Consider the following 25,398-nt stretch of genomic DNA (forward strand, 5'->3'; position numbering starts at 1 on the left):
TGATCACATGCTCATGACTTCCACTGAAGTCAACAGCAACTGCACCCAACTAACATAGAACAAAACTGTCCCAAATAGCTAATTACACACGCAACTAACCACAGGTAAAACTGACTCCAATGGGGGTTATGTGCATGTACCTAGAGGCAGAATTAGGTTGTAGGAGAGTTCTCAGCATCTTTCCTCTCTACTCAGACAGCATTAGAGTTTTCTGGAAAGGGCCAGACCCCAAAGGGACACATACTGCAGCATACTCAGTAGCAAAGAGATTGGGGAATCCATGTAGAGAAATCCCTAATACTCCCAGGCACAAACCCCAGCTGTGGTTAAGGAGGCCAACAGGACATGGGGTTGAGTTTGTGCATAAACAGAAGATAAATAAAGAATATTTAATATTGTAAAAGACATTGGCTACACCCCTCCTGACTCCCAGCTTCCTCTGGAACCAGAGCCCTGAAGGATAAAGGCGGGGGTGGGGGGACGCGGTCTGGTTTACATTTGCTCTTCATCTCCCTTCCTTCATGACCCCTGCCCCATCTGCCTTAGGAATGGAAGAGATTTTTGTTTGTTTGTTTGGGATGCGTTTGAAATGCTGGGTACACCAGCTAAGTAGAGGCAGGTTTAACATGCATGGCTGGAATGATACAGCACTTTATACCTACCGAGTACTTTGCAAACATTGATTAATTCCCTGTCATTGGGTATTGTCAATCCTATTGCGTAGCTGTAGAAGCTGAGGCACACAGTATAAGCGACTGGCCTTAAATCACACAGTAAATCAGTGCCTGAGCCAGGATTGGAACTTTAAGGGTACGTCTACACAGCGAGCGGCAGTGAATCTCAGAGCCCAGGTCAACAGACACAAACTTGCAGGGTTTAGGCTACCATGCTGCAAATAGCTTGGGCTGGAGCTCAGGCTCTGAAAGCCAGGAAGTGAGTCTGAGCTCCAGCCTGAGCCACAACTTCTACACAGCTGTTTTTAGCAGCTAGCCCGAGCCCCACAATCCCAAGTCTGCTGACCCAGGCTCTGGGACTCACTGCAACGGGCTGCTGCTTGCTGTGTAGGCATACCCTTAGTTTCCTGCTCAAACCACTAGACACCTCTCTCTCGACATCCAAATATAAAGCATCTCATGAGTGAGTGAATGAATATCCTGATTTGCCTGGGACAGTCATAGGGTTTGTTGGCCAAGTTCTGAGCAAACTCACTGGAAGCACAAACATCTCCGCTGGGGAGGCAGGTTCCTTTCCACTGTGTGGTCCTGTTGGCAAGCCTCAGTTCGGATCCCACAGACCTTGCCTCCCTGAAGAGAGAAGGGGTTTGGTTAGCCAAGGAAGGTCCGTGAGTCGTCCTGGTATGTTTATAAATCCAGCTCGTTTCCAAGTGTTCATTGAAAAGCAAAATGTCCTCAACTAAAGAGCTCTTTGTGGAAATGAGCAAAACAGTAGAACTAGATGCCATTTGGGTTAGACTAATTCAGGAGTGGAATAGAAGGATGCTGCAGATCAGGACTGAGGTGTATTGCAAAGGAAGCTGGTACATCACCCTATGTACAGCTTCCATGAGAGACATGTGCACCTCAAGTGACCCCATGAAAACTACAGCTTGATCTCGGCTTCCCTACTGAGCATTCATTTGGCTGGCAGGCTGTACAGTGCCAGCAATCTTTAAAAAAAAAAAAAAGTGCACCCTCCTTTCATGAAAAGGAAAGAAGGAAACAAGGTTGAGGGACTGTAGAGGTGTTGCAGGTGTCTCCAAATACAGTGAAGCTCACTGACTGATAGTTGGGAAGGGTGGCCCTTTGGGTGAAATCCTGGCTCCATTGAAGTCAATGGGTGTTTTGCCTTTGACTTCAGCGGAGCCAGGAGTTCACCCATGGTTTCTGTTTACATCCCTGTGATGAAAGGTCATTCACAGAACTACCATTACCTACAGAAGGCAGAGCTAACAAATATGGGCCCATTAAGTTAGCTGGATGTGAGTCAATGCATGATTTGATCCCCTTTACTTTGAAGTGATGGAGATAAACCAGATACTTTTTGACACTGTCACACAGACAACTTAATTTCTGTGCATGCCACATTGCGGTGAAGGTTATACAGACAATTTGCCAGATGGATGCCTGACATTCTTCCCAAATTGGAGTGAAGAAACAGGCTGTAGTTTATGTGAAGAGAAGCCAAAGATGAGCAGAGGCCAGAGACAGGAGAACCTCAAAAGAATCATAGGGCTCTATAAAGCTAATCCAAATTATCTGAGTATTTTTAAATTGAAAAATGGTATTTTTCAAAAGTAGAAATTATAACTTTCCCTCAGTTTTTTCCTGAGTTGTCTTCTTTTAATTTTTTTGTAATGAATCCGCAAACTACAGGTTTTTCAGTGTTCATTTCTTGGGTTTTCCTCCACGTTTTCCCTCTCCCCTTGCTCCCTTTTAAGTGGCAATATGGAAAAAAAAGAAACAATGGGAAGGAATTGGGGGGTGGAGGGGAAAGGAAGAGAAAAGAGGAGAAACTTGAGTATCTGGTCCCCCAAAATTGAAAAACCGGATGTTTTCCATACAAATTTTGGCAAAATGTTTTGAACAAACAAAATTATCATTCTGTAGAAAGAAAAGGTTTTAAAAGTTTTTATGAACATTCTTGACCTTTTTTGTACCATAATTAGTTTGATTTGTCATTTTACAACCACTAAAAAATGCTCCAGAGGGTTTACAAAACACGTGACATTTCAAGAGTTTTCAAGCTACAACTAAATGCAAAAAACCTTGCTGCTTTGAGTCTATAGGTTCAAATATGATTCTTAGTCTCAGCTCTAATGTAAAGTGGGTGGCTTTGCACGGTAATCTGGCTGTTTGTGCCTGTTCTGTGTTTCCAGTTGATCGTTTTAAGATGAACATTGACAAGCCTTTTATAGTCCTCGCCACAGAACCCTGTACTGAGCAGAAACCCGTACTAGCTTGGCATTTGCAAGTACAACTCTGGGGCTGAGTTCTCTGGCAAGGTGCCAATAGAAAATAATTTCAAGAGCTGGTTGGGAAATGGGCTTTTTCCAGTGAAAATGTGATAAAATTTTGCTTTAATTGAAAGTTCTTGTCAGATTCTTGGGTATTTGCTTAAAATCCCAAACCTGGAAATTTGGGTGTTTTCAGCAACTACACTACAGTGCAGGACTTTGATTCTACCAATTCCCCCTAGGTTGGAGGCAAGAGAAGATGGGATGGGGAGAGCTGGGAAGAAGTACTTATTTTAGTCTTCGCTGAGGCTACTGTCTGAAAAGAACATCACAGTGAGGTCCTAAAGGTTCCATAAGGATTCTGGTTTATTCCATGAATTGCTTTCTTAGACAAGATGTTTCCTTGTTAGTATTTAGAACAAATTCCTAAACCACAATGGTTTGGGAAAGGTTTTGACTTCCTACCTTACTTGAACTGGAATTGTTTGATATATATTTTGGGTGAACACCGCTTTTATTTATTTTGGGGGGAGAGGGAGCAGCAACATACATCATTTCCTCATGCCGTGTCAATATTTTGCAGTTTTAAAGCCCTAATTTCTCATAACACTAATTATTGTTATGTGCACATAAAATATTAAGGGATTATTCCTAATCCTCATTAATTTACCAGCAAAAGGAACAGGAAATTTCATAAGGAAAAGCCTGTAATTACCACTGTGCATTCCCTGTACCATCAGTCACACAGCATCGGGACACTGTCTGGCTTGTTCTAAGTTTCTCTTCAGCTCGGATATCCTTTTTGCAGAACCAGCTCCGAGAACACAAAGATGGATTAGACATTTGTCTGAATAAGAATAGCATCTGATGTTACATTAGCTAGGTAAAAATTAAAAGGGCATATCAACTGTCGTGCTTCAAGGGGATAAGCTGATCACCAGCTGGGGTCAGGAAAAAACCTCCCCCTGCCCGGGAACAGGATAAAACAATGACAATAGGTGCATGATGAGGTTTTAAACTTTCCTTTGAAACCAGAGGCATCGGGAAGCAGGATACCTGATCAGACATTTCATTTATCTGGAAAATTCCTATGATGCTACCCAAAGTATGGACAAGAGACAACTTGTCATGTTGGGCCAGATAAAGGTAATATACGAGGATTTTGTCCCCTCCCTTCCCAATGTCCCTTTTCTGGCAGGTTTTATAAAGCGAAGCATGTGGATTTGTTTTCTGCGATTTGCACGTACAAATGAGAGCTGCAACATTCTGTCAAGGTGGTACTAACACTGCCTACCATTGTATCTGCCTTGATCACTTTTTCCTCCAGAACCAGTAGCGGGTTTACCATGGCGCCGGCCCAGAGTCAGAAGGGGCCCTGGCCAGCCTGATCCCCCCGCCGGCTGAGCCGACCAGGAAAGCTGCCCCCGCCCCTGCTCCGCCCCCGCCCCGCCACTTCCCACCCCTGCTCCACCTGAGCCCTACCTCTTCCCACCCCTGCTCCGCCCCAGCCCTGACCCTGCTCCGCCTCTGTCCCGCCTCTTCCCACCCCTGCTCTGCCCCAACCCCACTCCACCCCTTCCCCTGAGCTACGCGTGCCGGGGGACTGCAGCAGGGTCAGGCCTGCCCTGCAATCACCGGGCGGCAGGAAGTGGAGCGACCCAGCCCCAGCCTGCTCCGCTACCCTCCAAGCCTTGGGAGGAGATGGAGCGGTGGGGAAGGGGCATGGGATGGGGAACAGAAGGGGATGGGAGAAAGGGGAAGGGGGGAAGAAAGGTGGTGGGGTGGGGAGGAGATGGAGTAGTAGGGAAAGAGCATGGGATGGGGAAGAGAAGGGGATGGGGGAAGCGGGGGCAGGGGTAAGAGGCAGGGGGGAAGGAAGGGGGTGGTATTGGGAGGAGAAGGGGATGGGGAAGCGGGGGCCCAGCATGCGGATCCCCTTGGCAGCAGCTGCGGCTCCCCTGTTAAGCAGGCCCATCAAACCCTCACCCTGACAAGCCCCAGCTCCCCTGCATCTATACTACACCAATGAGCCCCTCCAGACACCCTCCCCACCTAGCCCCACCCAAATGAATCCCACCTCCCCTGCACCCAGATCCCCATCCCCACCCCCACCCGATTGAGCTCCAACCACTTTCACTTGGTCTCCCCTGCAGACTCCCATTGTCCCTGCACCTAGAACCTCCCTGTGCATCCAGATCCCCCACTGAGCTGCCTGCACCCAGACTGCCCCACACAGAACCCTCTTACCCCCATCTGGATCCCCCACACTAAGGCCCTCTACACTTGGATCCTCCTGCCAGGCTGAGCCTCCCTGCCCACATCTGGTGTGCCTGGTGCAAAAGGGGCAGGGCCCCAGGGTGTTTCTGTGGCAGGCATGGCCCTTGTGTTGTGTCAGGGTCAGGTTCAGCCTCACTGCCAAGTCCCTGTCCCAGGATGTGGGGGAGGCTGCAGGGTATTCTCCCACCTCCATGCAGCCAATGGCCTGTGCTCCCCACTGCCATGGTGGAGCTTCCGCATTTATTTATTGTTTAAAAAAAAAAGTGCAGAATTTACAAATATTATGCACAGAATTTGATGCAGAATTCCCTCAGGAATACGGGGCGCTGTACAGCTGTGATGGTGGGACTGTGACGGGGGTGCAGGACAGTAAGGGATCTATGGGTGGGGGAGCTGGCAGGGGGTATGGTGTGCAGGGTGCTGTGCAGTTGTGTTGGGAGGTCAGCGGGAGGGGTCTCTGGGCTGGGGTTGCTGGGCATAGGGATCTGTGGGGGAGGTCTTTGGGCGAGGGGGGCGCTGAGCAGGAGGGCAGTGTGGAAGGGGCATGCTGGCAGCCCAGGGCTGTGCAGGCCAGTGTGTGTTTAGCAGTTGTGGGTTTGTTAACAGTGCCCTGGGCTCATTGCCCCGAACCAGCCCCTCACTCTGTGGACCACCCCTCATCACATGCCCTATTTCCCCAATGGGGGCCCACCAATATGTTTGGCGCTGGGCCCACAAAAAGTTAACGTGGCCCTGTCCAGAACCAAAATGATGGCTGCACGCATTTTCTGAACAGGCTGCTTAAATTATTTATGACAATTCTCCACACTTGCAAGAGCCAGCTTCTTTATTAAGCCTGGTTTTTTAACTCAGTTCTAAAGCATTGCTATGTCCATGTACAAGACTAGTCACAGTGCCAGGAAGACACACTGAGCTGAATTCTGCTGTCAGAACTCATGCAACTCGACTTCAGGGGGAGGGACGTGTAAGAGAGAGCAGAACCTGACCCACTTCACTTACATCCCTTCTAGAACTTATTCCGTGTTGTTTCAGCTTTTTTCTTCCAAGTGGCTTACCTTTGAAATGACACTGAGGGGACCTACACCTGCTCGCTTTACCGGCCAATGGTGCAGGCCCCACTTGGGATCTCAGAATCAAGCCAGAATCTTTCTGCCTTTCACATCATTTCTACTAAGAAAAATCCTTAAACTGACATTGGGAGCAAGCGGCAGGATTGTAGCACAGGGGCCTGATGGTCTGTAGGCAGCCATGCTCTGGCAGCCATGCTCTGTACCAGATGGAGGATGTGCATCATCTTCAGGTTTGACGTGGTACAGCAATCCAGGCTCGACACAACGCAGGCCTGGCTCACTGGGGACAGGGCCTCCCCCAGGAGGAAGGGATGACGTTCCTTGACAAGCGGGAGGTGGAAGGGAAAATGGTTACCTACCTTTTGTAACTGCTGTTCTTTGAGATGTGTTGCTCATGTCGATTCCATTTTAGGTCTGTGCACCGGGGCGCGCACACACCTAGAATGGAATCGACATGAGCAACCACTTGAAGAAGAAACCATTTGTGGAAACGGATACAAACATGAACTTTAGTCAGTAAAATGAGCCAGTGTGACTCAAAGACCCACAGGGAGCAGACTCATTGAATAAGAACAGGATGGTTTTAACAGTGTCACTTTTATGACAATAACAAACCTTTAAAAGCAGATGTTGCTGTCTCAGCTATACTGCCGGAGCTAGCTGTGTTTCAGTGAAAAACTGATCCCCCGAGAACCACCCTCACTCTTTCCTCCTTGCTACAAGAAGGGTCTGTACAGAGCACACAGAGGAATTATTAAAAACCTGAAGCAGGTCTCACAGAATGGACATAATTTTCAGCTGCCCAGCTGTAAGCACAGCAACCTTCCTGTCCAGCTCTGCTCTGGAGGGGCCATCATTTGCACTGCCTTAGCCTCTAGATTTTCATGCTGGCAAACTCTGAATTGAAGCTCCAGCTTTTAACTTGGTGAAAAGATGCAAAAATTAAGGTTCTGACTAATACAATTGCAGGACACAAAGGAAATAATGCCTATGGTACTGGCTGAATTTGCGCTGATGCCTCAGTCCTGAGCAGCTTTTCCTGTGAAGAGTCACACAAAAACAAAGAATGGCGGATTAGTCAATTGAATTCAAGCTTTCCAGGCCTGTGTGTAGCAGCTGGAAGAGCTATGAGCCCAGATGATGAGCTGGCTTTAAAGCAGCAGCAGCAACAGCAGGGAAGACAGGAGCCAGGCGCCTGATCAAATTGCTGATGGGTTCATCTTGAAACAGGCTACCAGCTCGTTCCGGGAAATGAGGATTGTTATTAAAGAACCTTGCAGAAGAAGAATGCTAGAGTCTGAGGCCAGGCCTACACTACGGACTTACATTCGTACAACTACATCGCTCAGGGATGGAGGAAAAAATTCTCCGCGCCGTAGCTCCCGCCTCTTGGGGAGGTGGATTAAGTACGCCGACCGGAGAAGCATAGTAGCATCTTCACTAAAGCACTAGTGCACTGTAGCACTGTACGTGAAGACAAGCCCTGATATGACAGAATGGGAGTTGCTGTGACCCTCTGGTTCCAATAAAGTCTGCACAGAGACTATCTTAATTGAGCTCACCTGCTACATTGAATCCCATTGAAAAGCAGATCTAGAACTCCCCTTCTCGGCACATACACACTGGTTGCATAGAGAGGAAGGAGGGTCTTTTGCTTAAGGCACTGGGCTGGGATTCGGGAGGTCTGGATTCAGTCACGGCTCTGCTCCAGACTTACTAGGTGACCTTGGGCAAGCCACTGAATTTCTCAGTGCCCCGTCTGTAAAATGGGGTTAATACAACTTCTGCTCTGCCTTCTCTGCTAGGGCAGGGGTTACATCTATACAAACACAGAGCAAGAGCCTAGCACAATGGGACCCCAGTCTCAGCTGGAGCCCCAGTTATTGTAATACAAACCATAGTTTATTTTACGGTATAAACTGATAGTAATCACAGGGCCTGAGAGCAGTTCATTGCAATATGAACTAGATACTGAACTGAGTGCTCAGAGCACCCGAAGCTCATTCCTATCATGATGATTTCCTCGTGTTTGCTAGCAGGGGATGCTGCTGGGATGAAGGGAGTGAGGCCCTGTCTTCTTTATGACCCCAGGCCTCCTTACGGCAGCTACACCTGTGGTTCAGGAGAGCAGAATGCTTTCCCATCCTCAGAGGCCATCAGTTTCTTTCTCTGCACTGGGAGCTACGTACACCTCGCTCCCGCAGCACTCCCAGGCTTGCTAGTTCAGAGAGAAAGGGAGGCAAGGTGAGCTGTCCATGTGCTAGTCCCACTTTCCCATCTTAGTCTGTGAGGTTAGGACTATACTGGGTTCATAGCTACCAAAACACGTCAGCCCCTGGAAAAACACAGAGTGCCAGGCCCACAATTCCTTCTTGTCCTGCCTGTCCCTTGAGTCACTCATTGCAAAGTCAACAGAGGAGCTGCAGGGCACCTAGGACGCACTGCCACCTCCTGCTCCCTGGGTCCAGCCCTGGCAGCACTCAGCTGTGTGCCATGGCACCTACTACGCACTGACTCCGTGCCTGCAGATTGCGGCCTGGAACTCACAGAGCCTACTTCATCCTTCCCGATGTGCAAAGGAGTCCTGCTTGAAGCAGATGCTTTATATACAGACACTGCATCAGGAGGATTTATTTATCTGTTTCCCTTAGTGAGCTCCGCTGAGACTCTCTCCTGTCCAGGGCCCGGTTAGAGATGCACCAGAACAGCTGCTGCCTTGTGGAAATGAGGGACAAGATACCGAGAACAAGACTCTCGAGCCAATCCAAACCCATCTTTCCCATGTCCCTTGATCTCTAGAAAAGGGCACATACCCAAGAGTCTAGGCCAGTTGGATGCACTGGAGACCAGCCTACCAGTTTCCACTTCAAGATCCTTTAAAGCAAAACATGCCAATCTGAGGGCTGTGGTAGCTTGGAGGAAATCGCTAAGGCACATCCCAAAGTAGCAAACATGAAGAGGCTGTGGCTTCCTTGCTGTCTGGGTTTCCTAAGGAAGGGTGGACCCCTCTGCAGAGAGAAGGGCAAAGGGAGGGGGCACAGGGTTGGGGAGGAAAGCGCTAACATCAACAACATCTGATAGAAATCTCTGTTCTCTTAATCCTAAATCACAACAGTGTGAAACCAGAGCAAGTGTGAGAGCTGAGGACTCCAGCTGGTTTTCACATCAGTCCCTCCTCTTTAATGTTACAGAGCATTAAAGAACTGGGGGCCGGGGCGGGGGAGAGGAAGCAAGCATGAGTTTGGTCATTAGATGCCAGGGCTGTTTCCAACCCCATGTATAATCAGACTAGCAACTATGCAGACACACAGTCCATCTCTGAAAGTGCACACTGCCCATTCTCTGCTCCATCCGTGGCAGAGCACGCCAACATTAATACAGACAAGGGCTATGTTCAGGGGGGACACTATTACAAATGTGAAAGCCACCAGCTCTCCTGTGCGCTGACAAATGGGCCATGTCAAAGCCATACATGAGCAGTTTGGAATGCAAACCAGGGGGCAGGCTTGATGGACAGGAGCAACTGCTGGTGAACTGGAGGCTTGGGGGTGGTAGTGGTGCGGAAAGGATCGTTTTTGTAATGAGTCGCTGTGATGATTGATACAGCCTATCAGTATCTGAAGAGAATAAGCAACCAGGAGGGAGAGGTCTTGAAAGGGGGAAGAACAACTAGCAAAGTAACAGGGTGACAATGAGCAAAAGGAAAATTTTAGACCTAATCTGAGGCAGATAAATTGCTTAGAGGTCCATTAGACTGAAGAATAATCCTCCAAGAGATTACTTGGCCCACTACTTGCCGGTGTGGGGGATGTCCCACCTGCTCAAGTACATGAGATCAATCACCGGCTAGTGGCTGGGCGACCGCAGTGGCCATTCTAACACTAGGACTCGATTACTTAATGGGTCTTTTCCAGGATGTCTCTCTGGGGAGTGGGAGGATAAAGGCAGGGCACACACAGCCCATAACTGCAATATTATGGATCCCCCAAAACTGATTTGAATCCATTCAGTGATATCTCCAGCTCTGTCCCCTTAGGCCATTCAGGCAGCACAGCAAACAGGAGTTGGGGCTGAGAGAGAAAAGGGAGGGCTCGGAAGAGGGAGAAATGGAGGCAGATCACGGAGGGAAGGTTGTGTGGAGGCCAAGATGGCGGTGGGAGATGTGAGAGGAGGGGGCACTGGCAGCTGAATGTATTTAGGCCTGTGTTTAACTATTATGCACCAAAAAACATTTCCCACTTGTTTCAAACCAGTTTTACAGCCCACTGAACGCTGGCCTGAAAGGATAAACACAGTCAGGCGAGCAGCTGAGGCCCAGGGTTTAGATTTTGTTTTTAAAAAGGCATTTTACAAAACATGGTGACTAGAGCCAATGAAATACGGAAAAAAAAGTCCCTGTGCCCCTGCACTGCTGGGCCCCGAATAGAAATACTGGAGGAAGGGGGCTCATCACTTTAAAAGGAGCTGACAGTAATAGGAGTGCAGTGTTTGGGGCCGTTACTGCAGGATGTATAGAAGGATGAATTAAAAACGCAACAAAATTGCATTTCTTCAAGACATCCAGAAAATGAAACTGACCAGTTCACTGCCCTTGTTCAGGCTGGGTGAGGAGCAAAATTAAATAGCTCGCTCATAGGGCAACAGGTAACTGTTTGGGTGAAATAACCCATGTATTTAGTTGGAGGAGATAAATAACTTTAAGCAATGGAGCCAGACATCTACTGTCCACATCAGACTCCCACAGAAAGGTTCCAGGTGCCTTCTTTACTTTCAGATTGCCTGGCTCAGCAAAGTCAGCTGACTTTTTCTTAAGGGGCAGGGAGCAGTAACCTACTTGAAACTCTCCCATTGCCCAGCCAGTTACCAACAGGCAAAAGAGGAACAAGATTCCTTACTTCCTGTCCCGAGGCTGACCCCAACTCTGAGCCACTCTTTCTAGAAATGAGAGGCAATTCAATCTCTAGCTGAAGTCCCAAGCAGTGACAGCCAAATGTGCTGGATTGTGCTTGGTGTGGACTCCTGTGCAACAGGGCACTGAGCAGACAGTGCCAAGGTTATAGAACTTAAAGCTTCAAATTGTTTCTATCCACTAAGTTACAGCACACAGGGCCCGCAGTGCTTATGCCTCATTCTGAGCAAATCCTGATGCTCTCTACAGGTTGATATTGTTCTTTTAAATGTGTCATATTTAATACTGGTAAATGTTAAACACTTGGAACGCTGACATCCCTACATAAACTATAGTGCTCTTTTCTATGGCCCTGGGCTTGCAAACATTAGTTACCATGAGTAGAGTTCTTACTGCCCTGAGGAGTCCCAAACAAACCAACCAACCCCCAAACCTCATGCAAGTTCTTATTATATTTGTTCTGTTCCCAACTCAGAGATCTTAAACATTGTGGTTCACAGACGCTTTCCAAGCCAGTGGAAAAGTTAGCATATTTTAAACATTAAACTCCATCTGTATCCTGTGGAAGTGTTCAATATAAATATAGCTTTGGGGTACCGCTTTTTTTTTTTTTTAACTGGACTAATTGAGGGCTATAGATCTAAATTGTCCAGCGCACCTACTGAGCGGTCTCAAATTCTTGCTTAGGGGCTGAAGTATCTTGCAGTTAAAATATTTCAGTTCAAGTCCCATATTGATTTTCAGCTGCAAATGATGAAAGTGCCAGGATAGAGTAACAATTGAGTGATTGTCTTCATTAAGACACCTTCTTTTGGTAAGGTATCATCTTTCCTTAGTGACGTTCAAATTTTGTAATTTATTCAAACTTCTCTGGAAAGTGATACCATCTAAAGATGCCTGCAGACAACTTACTGAATTCTCATTCTGTAATGGAGAGTTGCATGCTTTTTGCCTGGGACATACTCGTTTTACTAGATAGCTCAAAAGTCTTTTTAGAACCTAAAAAGTACCAAGTGCCCTGCCTGGCAAATCAGCTTAACCCTAATATTTTTTCCCATTTTCTCTGGCTTACTATTTCCTGATTTTAAAAAAAACCATCTTTCTTTGCTAGTTATTTAACATACACTATATACAGTGCTACACAAACATAAATACCATTTACATATGATACAAGGAGGAATATTTAGCTCATAAACTCTTCAGAATAGGAACTTTGCCTATGTCTTTGTCTGTGAAGATTATTTTATATAGTATCCAAAGAATATAATTCCAACTCATGTGACTGCAGGCTGGTGTAAATCTTCAATGTAATGTCAGTCTATGCTTATTTTCCGCCCTCTGCTGTGGTGTAATCTAGCAGTAAGTTATGAAAGTTCCATCCCAAAAGTGGTTGAAATCAGACCTGGGCAAAGTTTTGAGATCGATTTGTTAAATGCTCTGAGATCCATCAAAAAGAAAACGTTCTGAGATCCTTCAAGAAGAAAAGAGCTATCTAAACTGTGTGTGACTCTATCAAGAGACGCGCAAGGAGAAATCAAGAAACTCCAAATTGTGAACAGTTTTATCTGAAAAGGAAAGTGCCCCCAAATAATGTTATCTTCCAGCAATAGGTTAGATTTCGACAGCTACAGCCAGGTGGAATAAAAGCCACAGGATGCATAATTATTAACTGAACAGTCCCATAAAGTCCCCTGCCTGGTGAAAATAGACGTAGGTAAATGAATCAAGGGTTTTGGTCTGCCATCTGACAAGGAATATTACAGGAGTAAAAATATTTACTATCGAGGAATATTAAAGTATTAAAGTACTAAATATTAAAATATTAAAGTACTACAGAGTAAGCTGCTTGGGGCAGGGACCATCTTTTTGTTCTTTGTTTGTATGGCACTTAGCACATGATCCTGGTCCATGGCTTGGGCTCCTATTCATTACTGCAATACACATTGATAACCAACAAACAACAACAACAACAACAAGTGACCAATCAAAACATCAGAATGAGGAGCTCTAGGACCCTACAGAATGAAGCCAAGAAGGAAAATGCTAGAGATGAATGGAAGTATGAGTTCTAGAAAGGCTATGGTACTCAAGACATTTTTCAAGACCCCAAGGAAGAAGGGGGGGGGGGGCAACAAAAGCAACAGAATGACCTTTAAGCAACGACAAATGTAATGTATTGATAAATGAAGTACATGGAAGATTAAATAGCCAGCCTCAGCATTCGTTAAGAGTAATGGAGAGAGGTCAGTATGAGATACATTTGCCAAAGGAGACAGACTTAAAGGATTCAGGATCATGCCAGAACAGACAAGTCAAGCAGTTAGGACATTGGAAAACTGACAAAATTCCAAGGCCAGATGAGATGCATCCCAGAATTGAGAGGAATGCAGCATGAGAGAATGGATCTTAGCAGTTTCACATCAGGACTGAGGAGCTGGGTGGATAGAAAAATGTGTATTGAAGACGAGGATTGGCACAAGTCAGCACCATGATTCTTTCCAGCTTGAGAACACTGATGTCTCCATCACTTGGAAAGGGTCCCCACAATTCTACAAATTCCTTAAAAAATGAGGAATTTTATTGTAGCCAAAATGAGAGGATGTACCTAGCTCTGCACATATTGCAATCCGCGGAAATGGACCCGCCTTTCCTAAATCTACCCTGAAAGTATAATGAAGCCCTTACTACTCATGCCACATGCCCTGGTTTACTAGGAACACCCTGTTCTGCTCATTGTAGCACTCTGGTCTCCTTGGTAATTGATGGGCTGTGGCTTTACACATATAATCTCCCTTTGCAAATGGGTTTAAGGCCAAGCATTAAAGTGAAACAGGAATTTTTATGACAACCAAAAAGAAAAGGGCTGAGATTCTTCTCTCAAAACACCAGGGTAAGTCTGTTCATTTAAACAAAGTTACTCCTGACTTACACCACTGTGAGAGGAGAATCAGATCTCTGGAATGACATTTGTATAATATTATCCTATAACCAAGTGTGTGTATGGGGCGGGGGGATGGTCATTTATTGCTGGACTGAGAGAGAGAGAGAGACTGTGTGTGAGAGAGAGATTAACCTATAATGAAGTCTGTGCGTTTGTATGTATATAAATGTATGAAGCGTATGTATGTATGTGTGATATATATGTATGAGATATTGAAGAGTATATGTCTGTATGTGTGTACATACACACTTCATTGTAAGTTAATCATATATATCTACTATGTGTGTCCAGAAATAAATCAGTGCATCATTCATCTAAAAGCCTTAAACCATAATTTGTCACTTCATTGAAAACTCTGAAATAGTTAGAAGAAGAAGGTAGATCTTTGGCCAAATATTAAGGGAATCCTGAGTGTCATTTTTAGGTTTTAATCCAAATATAGCTAAAGGGTTGGGATATCAAAACGTGGCTCTAATGTGATTGTAATTAACAGTCAGCTAAAAATTTGATCCCTTTTTAAATATTAGAGAAGTTTCTGAGAAGTGGCACCAAGAGAAGACTATGGATATTTTTTGGTAAACACTCTTTTCTAGTGTTTAAGAAGGTTGGTTTAGACCCCAAAGGAAAAAACCATCCATCTGGTCTAAAGAGTCCTGGTGGGAGAATTGGAGCTCTAACAGTACAATCACTGAGGCTAGCCTGAAGCCAGAGAACAAATGTTAGTCCTGCTGCGTGTAAGATGACAAATCAGCCCAGTTTTAATTAACTTTAATGGCTTGGAAACTAGACCAGACAAACTTGCTTAACTAGCAGAATTTAAATACAAGCAAGAACCAGTTGCTGTCCTGTTTCTTCCTTGGAATGTGTTTATCCATTCACAGGTAAAGTGACATTTTTGCCATTTAAACCTTTTTATATTTCTTTGACATTTTAAACTAAACTATACATTGTGCAGGATACATTTCAAATTACGGTCAAAATCTCTCTGGAATCCACAAAAAATGAGCTGTTTCTACAAAGTACCTGGGTCTATGGATCTCTGTACCCTGTGCAAACACAGTTCCTTCTACCCCGGGACACAGGGAATAAGCAAAGCCAGAGCTCTCAGTTTAAAGTTGCTTATTAATAACTAGTTGTATTACAATAGCGGCTAGAGACTCCAATCGAGATTGAGGCCCTCTTGTGCTACACACTGTCCAGCTCCACACCAGCTATAATTTCCAGCTCAGGCAAATGTATGCATGCTAGCTTGGATCGAGCTAGTGAACGAAGAACAGCAGCATCACCTGGCAGGGGTGATTTAGTCGGGGGTCGGTCCTGCTTTGAGCAGGGGGTTGGACTAGGTGACCTCCTGAGCTCCCTTGCAACCCTGATCGTCTAGGATTCTATGTTAGCACAGGCAGCAGCTCAGGCTAGCTGCCCGAGTCCAGTCCCATCAGAGATCCTAGGTGTATACTCGGGCAGCTGGCCCACGTTGCCACCAGCAATCATCAAGGCTACCCTACTATTTTCAGCACGCTAGCTCTACATCTACCTGAACTGGAAATTACACCCCCAGTGGCCGAGTAGATGTTTGCTGAGTAGACAATGCAGGTAAAGTGTGGGAGGGGAAGAGAGGTACAGAGAGGTGAAGTAATTGGCGCAACGTCGCGGAGCAAGTCAGCGTCAGAGCCAGCAATAGAAACAAGGCCTCATGACTGTAAGCCTGTGGCCCTGTCCACTAGACTAGGCCATGCTGCCTTCTTCCTATCTGACCTGAGAGCTTGTTTGGGGGATTTGAACCCAGCTCCTCCCATACTTAAGAGCCATAGCCCTGGGCCAGCAAGCAGCTTGAAATGAATGGCTCCAGTGAACAAGCAGACTAGGAAGAGTTCTTCCTGGGAGCGCTGGTTTCTCAGTGCATATCGTCTTTTCTTCAGTCTTCAAAGAACCACCTCCATAGTACAGCAGCCCAAATATATATGCTGCTGAAAGCCTGAGTAGAAAGCGTTGCCACTTCCTATATTACTATCCTTGAAAAGAATAATTAGCCTTTTTTGTCTTGAAAGCACTTTACAAACATTAGCTCTCACAATATCCATGTGAGATAATGTAGGTGTTATCCCCTTTTTACAAATAGGAAAACTGAGGCCTGGGTAAAGTAATTAACTTGCCTGAGGTGAAAGATGGAGTCTGTCTGAACTGGGATTGGAATGCAGGAGTTCCTGTTCCCCATGTCCTGTGCATCTTACCACAAGTGTATTTCCTTACTAAACTATCAGACAAGGTTTATGCTCACTCCTTGCCACTGCCAGAGCAGAGTCTCTTGTTTACATCAGTGTAAATCAGGGCTAACTCCACTGAAATCAATGGACTTTGTAAGAATGCTGTAGGAGCAGTGTCAGGCCCATATTGTATGAAAGCACATGTTTTCAGAAATTTTTTTGTAATTATTAAATCATGATTAACTGTCGATTAGTTTACTCTGCTGAGGAGTATTTGAATGTTACACCATGTCTGCACTAGAAACTTTTGCTAGTACATCAGTGTCAGTTAGGGGATTGATTTGGGGGGCAAAAAGACCCTAGTATAGATACAACTATTGTGGCAAAAAAGTGCTTTTGATGGTATAGTGTATTTTGCTCACTGAACTGCATATAAGCTATACCAGCAAAAGCACTTTTTTGCTGGTATAAGCTGCATCTACTCTAGTAAGAAGAGTAATTGCTGGCAATAGCAATACTAGCAAACTTTTAAAGGTAGATGAGGCCTTAAACTTGTAAATGTAAAGGTAAAAATACGTAAATTTTAAAAATAAAAAGGAAAAATTATGCACAAATACAGTATCTTAGGAATCAGCAAGTGAAGGGTAATGAAATAAAAAAGCACAGAGAGGAAGGATGGTCTTGTGATTAAGGCACTAGATTGGAATTCAGAAGATCTGGATTTAATTCTGGTTCTTCCTGAATGACCTTGGGTAAGTCTGCTTCTTTTATTTTGCCTATACAGTGTGTGAACTTTTTAATGCAGTCATGGTCTCCCGATGTGTGTCTTGTCTATACAGTGCCTAACACAATGTTGCCCCATTCTTGCCACTGTAATTCAAATACTATTACTGATATTTTACATGCCGTTGCTACAAATGAAATTTAATAGTTTCCCAGCTTGTGGCAAAAATATAAGGTCAATTTAAATTCAATCAATGGGAGTTTTATCTGAGTAAGCACTGAGCAGAAGCATCCCTCAATTTTTTGAAACCATCTGCTACTTACATGAAGTAGTGTAAGATTTTCTATTAAAATAAAATGCATTTGCGTTCATCACTTTGGACATTTCTTACAGAGTTAAAATCTTGTAATAAGTTAACCTATATGTTTCGATTTCTCTTGGATTGACTGCCCAGCTTCCATTTGGCAAAATCAGAGGTCCTCCAAATCCAAGGCATTTTCAAGGGAGTACTCCCATTTTGCCAAAATACAGAATCAGTACAGCTGATGCCAGATGATCACAAAAGGAGTTAGCTTGTATCCCTCCAAATTAAAACAAAGAAAGCTTTACCGCTAATACACGCTAAGAAAGCCTTAAAAATGTGGCTCATTTTCTTGTATTTTATGAGACTAGTAGATGCTCCTCCCAACCATGAAGGAGTTGTGCTAAATGTAGAATGCTTGCATATTGGGTGTGGCAAGATATTTTAAAGGGTTTAGCGTAACCTTCGTAGTATATTGTTTTTGTTAAATACATTATTTTTATTAGAATGATGTTACTTACCATCCAGTACAAGCACATGGGAAGACACTGTCTCTGTCTCAAAGATCACACAATCTAAATAGACATGACAGACAACACATGAAAGCAAAATGTCATCTATATGTTAGATCTTGGTTTGTTGTGGTTTTTTCCTTCCTCCCCACCTCTGGATCATCTTTTCCTATTATCCTTCCCTCTTGTACCTGTAGTCCAACCAACCTGCACTGTTATGTCTGCCCCAATGTACCCTCCCCTTCTACCATATCAACCCCTTGCCACATATAACAACCTCCCATCATGAGGCATCTGCAAAGACAGAGCTCAGGACCTTCAACACCAAAACACAGAACTCGATCACAAGAGCTCAAGGAATAACTGTGAGCTGCTAGCAGTAGAAGGATCTCAGCCACTATGCAGACCGGCCAAGCGGAACACAGCACACTTAGTTGGTGTGTTACATATAGATTCAGGCTCATTAGGAGATGGGGTAGAGGAGACAGCTAGAGAGACTCTGCCCGTGGTCAAGGTTTGCTGTAGTCTCCTGTGGGCAGGTGCTTCACTTACCTCCATGCAGTCACTGGCAATTCTTGCTATCTACACCCAATGTATGTGTGGGGCTTGTGTAGTATCATGGGGTGGGGAAGGATCCCACATTCTCTCATTTGCTCCTAGCAGTCACTGACAGCTCCCCCGAGGGGGGTGGATTGCTATTATTCGATTCTTCCTTGGGCATGATCCCTAGGGCAAGAGTCCCACATGGCCTCACCTGCCTCCAGCAGTCATTGAGAGCTCCTCTTTTCTTCTCTCCCTCCCACTGTATGGGGTGGGTTGGAGCTGGAATGCCTGCCTTGTTGGATATGCGCTGTACTGTATACGTATGCATTTACACAAATGAAAAACACACGCACGCACACGTCTGTTATAAAGAAATGCCGTCTATGCAAACAATGAACTCATTCTCCTTTAGATATTTCTGATTGCTACTTGCCCAGCTAAGTTTGACTTGGCAGGAATAAAGATGTCAGCAGGGTAATCAGAGTACAAAGTCACAAATGGTAAATGCTACTGTTCATCGGCCAAGTACCTTAGCTAATTTTAATCTTTTGTAAGTACACATTACTTCACAACCCCTTACCTACCCAGATAGTTTTGCTATATCAGCCCTTCTTAAGAACATACACATCACTATTTTAAGATAGTGGGTTGCTCCTTTATCGCTTACCTCCCCTATTATAAAAACATTTACTAAAGACCTGTGGGACAGGGTTACCTTAGGCAAAGAGCCTTCATGAAAATGTAATTTAGTAACTAGCTGCCAAACATACCAATACATCCCTGTAGCATGCCCAGCACTATAGCTGTCTGGACCAGGGACTTTCAAACGGTCCATGGATTCCGATGGCATGAAGATGGATTACAACAGGTGTGGCGAAAGCAGCACGAGCATTACACTGTACTTTCGGAGACTAGAGCGAAGGCAGCCTAAACTAGCATCAACATCTTTCCCCTTTTATTTCACACCTTATTGTCTCATAGCTCTAATGTGCCTTACATAGCAACTCCACCACCGCAGGTGCACTAGGAAGCATTATGAAGAAATCTTCCACTATAAGAAAGCACAGCTACTGGGCCCCTGCCCTTTAAGAAAGTGCAGTGTAGCCTTCCTTCCATGACTGGGTAGCTTGGTTAGTTGGTGCCATTGGGGCTATCGCCCTGCTTTTTTTCTTACCTCCCCCCGTTCCCTCTGTGAATTGCTAGCACCGTTAACCTCATGCAGTTATTTACTGAGCCAGAAAATGTGTCCAATGTCCAGCCCGTCTATGGTGGGGAGATTCCTTGGGTGGCCCCTCCCCTTTATGCATCTGTGTAAGGGGGTAGGCATGATTTGGCCCTGAATTTAGTGAAGATTTGTAAGCCAGAGAAATCTGAGTTGTATTTGTAGACCTAGGGAAGTCAATTATGCTGCGCAAATCTCTTATGCTATTCTAGTCTATTCTATAATCTTCAAGTTCTTATGCTGAGCACGCTGGGGCTCACAGCTAAAAGAGAAGGGGTTTGTCACATGACACTGATTGTCACGTCCCTTGGACATGAAAAGTAGAACAGGAAAAATTTACTCTCCTCTTTCACTGATTCATAGCGTGCTTAATATTGGACAACACCCCATTCTATTAAACAAATCTTTTATAATTATATTATCTTTAAAAAATTTGGCATAATGTTTGCTGTAACAGCTCAATTACTGGGCACAAGATTAAACACTAACAAATATTCAATTAAGATACTCTATAAAATTTCACTTCTGAAATCTGCTTTGGTAAATCACTGATACCTGCAGCTGTATATATGACAAATCTATATCTGACATCCGAGAAAACTCTGCAGTTATGTGAATACAATGCTTGTAATCCAATTTCTTTGTTATGTGGCTTGGACCAATATTTGTAATTATGTCAGGTTTGGAACTCCTTTGGGTAAGCAAACCTCAATGTGAAATAAAAACGTAATTGTTTAAAGCCTTTTTGACTTGACCTCCTCCAGTCTACCATCAACAAGACTATAACATAGTTACCAACGGTGCTTCATCTGCAGAGGTTTCACTTCCAACTTGTACAGTACTCAGTGAAAAAATACTATATTGGAAGGCCTTTCACTCCTGATTTTAATATAAAATTACATATATGATTTCTCTGCTATTGTCATTAAAAAGTAGCCATTTTCCAGTTCCCATCTGAATTAAGGTTACCACTGTTTACCTATATCCTTAAGAGGTCTCTATATAGTAACTGTCACTAATGGCCAGTTTTAAATGGGTTCTACTGTACGGCATATATATCTAGTAATGGCAGTCCAGTGTATCTCTCTCTCTCTGTTGACCTCCAAAGAGGCTGCTTTTCTCATTTCATTATAATATCACATTAACAATGAAACATACTCCCAACTGAACACACTGAGAACATGGGCTACAGGAGATCTTGGTTCAAAAACAACCATGGCAACTCCTCCTCTTTCAGGTGCCAGCATTGTGCCCAGCAGAAGGGCTGATTAGATTTGAATCATTCATACCTCCTGTAAGGCTGCTAAGAAAGCAAAGGAATAGAGTAGGGAGTATACTTGGACAATATGGCAGAATCCCCTTCCCTCCAAATTTCATCAAATCTCCTAAGTCGTGGTCTCAGAAAGGGGACACTCTCTTTGGAATGCTTTATTTTTCAGCATGGTGGGGAAAGGAGAACTCAGACTCAAATATATGGGACAAAAACTAAATTAAGTGTAAGCCCTCTTACTACTTACAGAAAGTCATTCTCAACAACATCAGGTTTCATCACACAGTAATGGGTTTTTTACAATTTACAAATGTTCATTGTTCGGTAAAATATATTTTCCATTTCAAAATGGTGCTAAAATATAAATGATCATTTGTTTTATCCAGAGTTTTGTTTTTTAATTAAATTAATTTAAAAAGAGACAGGATTGCCAAATGTAAGATTTATTATAGCGTTTTTATTAACAAACTTTCATTGGAAAGTTCTGGATGCGTTAACAGAGCAGGCACATTGGCTTCAACGTTTGGCATTCGACTGTCAGCAGAATTGCACTTCACTGTTATAGTTCTGTTACGATATTGTGTATTTTCAGGGCAAAACTCATACTCAGCCTCTCTCACTGTACTGTTCAGTATGTGTTTCTGATCATTTTGATCAGCCTTCAAAAGTTGGTCAGTTTGCGATGAATTCGGATCTATCTTGATTTCAGTTATCTTCTGCTTTGATACGGAAGTTCGCTTGTCTTCATTTCCATTTACTTCTGTACCCCTTAAATCACACTTGTCTCTGTTTTTACAGAGTCCCTTTTGGTTACTTGATACATTATTTTCAGCTTCAGAACAAGGTTTTATAAGAGAACCAGCACTTCTGCAGATAAACAGTGAGGAGCTGGTCACCTTTGGAAGAGTTCTTACACTCTCCTCTGTATTCTGAAGACTAGCTGCATCTCTCCTGTTTATTCTTTCATGTGTTTGAAACTGCTGTACTGAATGCAGAAAAAAATTTCTAGGCAGAGAGTTCTGCATCATGGGTCTTTTCAGTCTCCCCTGAAGACAACTGCAATGGAGCACATGTTGGACTGGGGGAACAAAGCTTTCAACAGCTTGCTGTAAAACATTTACAGGAGGCACAGAGTTTTGGACCTGCACAACATTACCAGATGACGGGCCACATTGGTAGCACAAAGTGTCACTTAACTGTCTATATGCATCTGGACAGCTACACTGCCTGTTCTGAGAGGAGAGGGGGCACATGGTATGCTGGTCGACACATGGCTGTACCAGGGTTGAACCAGCTTCATTTTTGATGCTTTTATTCAATTCACTGTTATATGCTGAACGCACAGACGTGCATGCATTTGGGGGTCTGCCATTGAAAAGTTCTGAGCAGATGTGGGTTTCTTCATAGCTTACTTTCTCTGATGAATTACAATTACTGGTATGTGATGCCAGAGGCTCTAACTCATAATGCTCCTGCACCATTTCTATTTTTTGCCCTCCGGAATCCAACTGAAATGTGTTGGCAAGATGTGCTTTGTTTTGTCCCCGGTCTCCTTGGCTTCCTGACAAAGCTTGGGAGAAGACATTGCATTGCAATTTTTTTGGCAGAGGAATCTGGCCACAAGTGCCTTGAGGTCCAAGGCAACGGCACATGCATTGGAAAAAGAAGGTTGCAAAAGCCCAACTAATGCACATTATAAGCATCATGAAGGTGCCAAGTTGGGTGTATGCTAAGACCGTGGAAGGCATCATCATTGCTCCAGCCACAAATGTGGTCAAGGCAGCCATTGCAATTGCAGAGCCCATGCGGCTTAGAGAGAAGATGACTTTTCCTTCTCGGTCTGGATCAGGAGCTAAGCGGTAAGCAACTCCGTAGTGAACAGCAAAGTCCACAGATAAGCCAACAGCTACAGAAATAGTAACAGACTCTAACACATTTAGCTCCCATCCAAGAAGAACCAGAGAACCAACAGTAACAAATATAGTTCCAGCTATTGAAACTATTGCATAAAGGCTTATAATTATATTCCAAGTTGTAAGTAGCATTACACTAAATGCAACAGCAACTGAAAGACCCATGGCAATCAGAGTACCATCAGAAAGACTGTCCTGGAGATCATAGAACTCTAAATTACTCACAAACCATCCATTGCCAAGACCCTCAGGAGCAGAACGAAGCTCATTTGAAATCCATGAATCCACCTCTCTGTAGAACTGATGCATTCTCTCATAAGCCAATGTGAAGAGATAAGTGCTTTGGAACTCCAGTACAACAGCCCTGATAGTATCATTTATGTCAAAGCGAGGCCCTGGGGTTTTGCTGTACAAATGGTACCCAGTGCTTCTTTCTAACTCCATGATGGCCCTCTTGATGCATAACTCAAAAACTTCTTGTTTGTATGGAAACCTCCAGTGGCTGCAGCAGGGATAAAGAGCTGGCTCATCACAGTCCTGATTTTCCATCCACTGCTTAAATGTCTCAATAAAGCAGCTTGCAAAGTCTTGTTCTTCAGTTTGGTAATAAAATGTTTGATTTCTTAACTTCTGGCAAAAATGTAAAATCCAGACTTGTGAAGCTGGGCTTGCAATATTAAAACTGCTGTCTAGTTTCAGCTTTCCTTTACTTTTAGGATTTAGAGGATCTCCATTATCTTCAGGAGAGATGCCCCAGATTACTGTAATTGGCATGTGGAGTTCCTCTCCATGGTGGACACGTTCAAACATAAAAAGCTTTTTGTACTCAGCATCATAGCGTTCAAAAGGGTGAGAAGACCTAAACACTTGAAACTCAGAGAGCTCCAGTGATGGTAATTTCATTTTTGGATTAACACATACAATATATGCTCCACCTACAGTTAAAGCAAGGAACCAGAACAGCCAAATATATCGAAACTTGATAACGATGCATGGCAAGACTTTTTCAAAAAATATCCTGGATGCTTCTGAGACTGCAAAAATAATCTTGTGGCACACCTGGCACAACACTGTGCAGCAGCCTTGGTTGCTATAGACCCGCTGCTGAGGTTTTTTGAAGCAAGTGAATATATTGAGAAGATACCGTTCATGTAACACAACTACTGCTGGTAACCATGTTACCATTAAAACATAATTCACCAATATGGCAGTGCCAGCGTAAACACCAAAACATCGGATTGCTGTAATATTGCTGACGTAATTAGCATAGAAGGCAGCCGCGGTGGTAAAACTGGTTACAAACATGGAAAGAGCAGCATGTTGCAAGGTGATGCTGACTGTCTCAGAAGTATCAGCATGAGATTTATCAAATTTTGTGTAGTTCCAAACATCACACAGGACAAAAGCATCATCTGCGCCAATTCCAACAAGAATAATTAATGCAGTGAGGTTCATAAAAGGGAAAAACTCAAAATTAAATACTACACGATAAAGAAAGTAAGATACAATCAAGGAACTAATTATTGCAAACATGGTCATCAGCGTGATAAACATGGACTTCGTGTACACACACATGACTAAGAGAACAATGACAATGGCTATGGCAGGATACACAGTATCCATTAATAGGTAATCTTGAAACAAACTATGTTTTATTCCAAACTCAATCCCCGTGATGGTCGTTATACCATCAGAAGAGTTCCAGTTCTCAAAATTATCCAGGTAAATGTTCATCATGCTTTCTCCTTTTTCTGTTGGAGAGAAGAGCATGCTGTACTTTAAAGCTGGCAAGACATAGTCAGCAGTCTTTGGGCTTAGAAAATCTTTGTCCACTAGATAGTGCAGAATCTGGTAAACAGCATTGTACTTTGTACATTTACGAGGCACATTTGTACACTTGAGCTGGTCCTTCCTTTTGGCTGCCACATCCCAGCAATCTGGCCCCAGGGTTCCATTGTAGTAGTACTTGGCACATGTACGAAGCAGCTTTAGGGTGTGAGAAACATCTCGTTCTACAATTTTTTGACATGACGATCTGTTGTTTAGAATGGCAATATAGTTGCCCAGCGTCCAGCTGGGACAGCATGAAGCAGCAGTGGTCCTCTGGCAGAGATCACCAAATTGGGAATGAGATCTTATCTGTGTAGAGACAGACACAGGATTAGAACATAGGGCAACAGCCATTTAAAATGGCTGCTTTGCATTTAATTTTTAAATTTCAAATAATTCACAGACAGGTTCATCCAGGAGGGGTGAAAGTGACACTCATGGAATTCTGTGCCAATACTTAAATTTCTTAAGCACATGTACACATAGGCCCTGATCCTCCTCTCACATATATCAAGGTAAATCAGGAGACCCTCCACAGAAGTTCACAGAGTCCCAAAAGTGTAAAAACTAGTAGGAGTGATATGACAATCAGGCCCATATGCTCAGAAATTTTAAGAATATTTTACATTAGCCACTACAGTCTAGTACATTAGAACACAGGATTGGAAGGAACCTTCTGGGTTATTGAGTCCAGTCTCCTGCTATCACAGGCAACCCTGTTATATAATC

At 44.1% G+C, this 25,398-nt stretch overlaps 2 protein-coding genes across 7 annotated transcripts in view; both read right to left on the reverse strand.

Moving 5' to 3' along the window:
* BROX (BRO1 domain and CAAX motif containing) overlaps positions 1 to 25,398 on the reverse strand; it is a 493,186-nt gene that overhangs the window by 251,514 nt on the left and 216,274 nt on the right. The gene's annotated exons all lie outside the window — the stretch shown is intronic.
* Positions 21,190 to 25,398, reverse strand: part of DISP1 (dispatched RND transporter family member 1) — a 160,371-nt gene continuing 156,162 nt past the window's right edge. For all 6 annotated transcript variants that reach the window (XM_077813711.1, XM_077813709.1, XM_077813712.1 and 3 more), the window contains one exon: positions 21,190 to 24,978. In XM_077813711.1, coding sequence (XP_077669837.1) covers positions 21,373 to 24,978 — 3,606 coding nt within the window. In that variant the 3' untranslated portion in view covers positions 21,190 to 21,372. The remainder of the gene's footprint in view (positions 24,979 to 25,398) is intronic.

This window comes from Eretmochelys imbricata, chromosome 3, assembly GCF_965152235.1.
Source record: "Eretmochelys imbricata isolate rEreImb1 chromosome 3, rEreImb1.hap1, whole genome shotgun sequence".
Taxonomy (NCBI): Eukaryota; Metazoa; Chordata; order Testudines; family Cheloniidae; genus Eretmochelys; species Eretmochelys imbricata.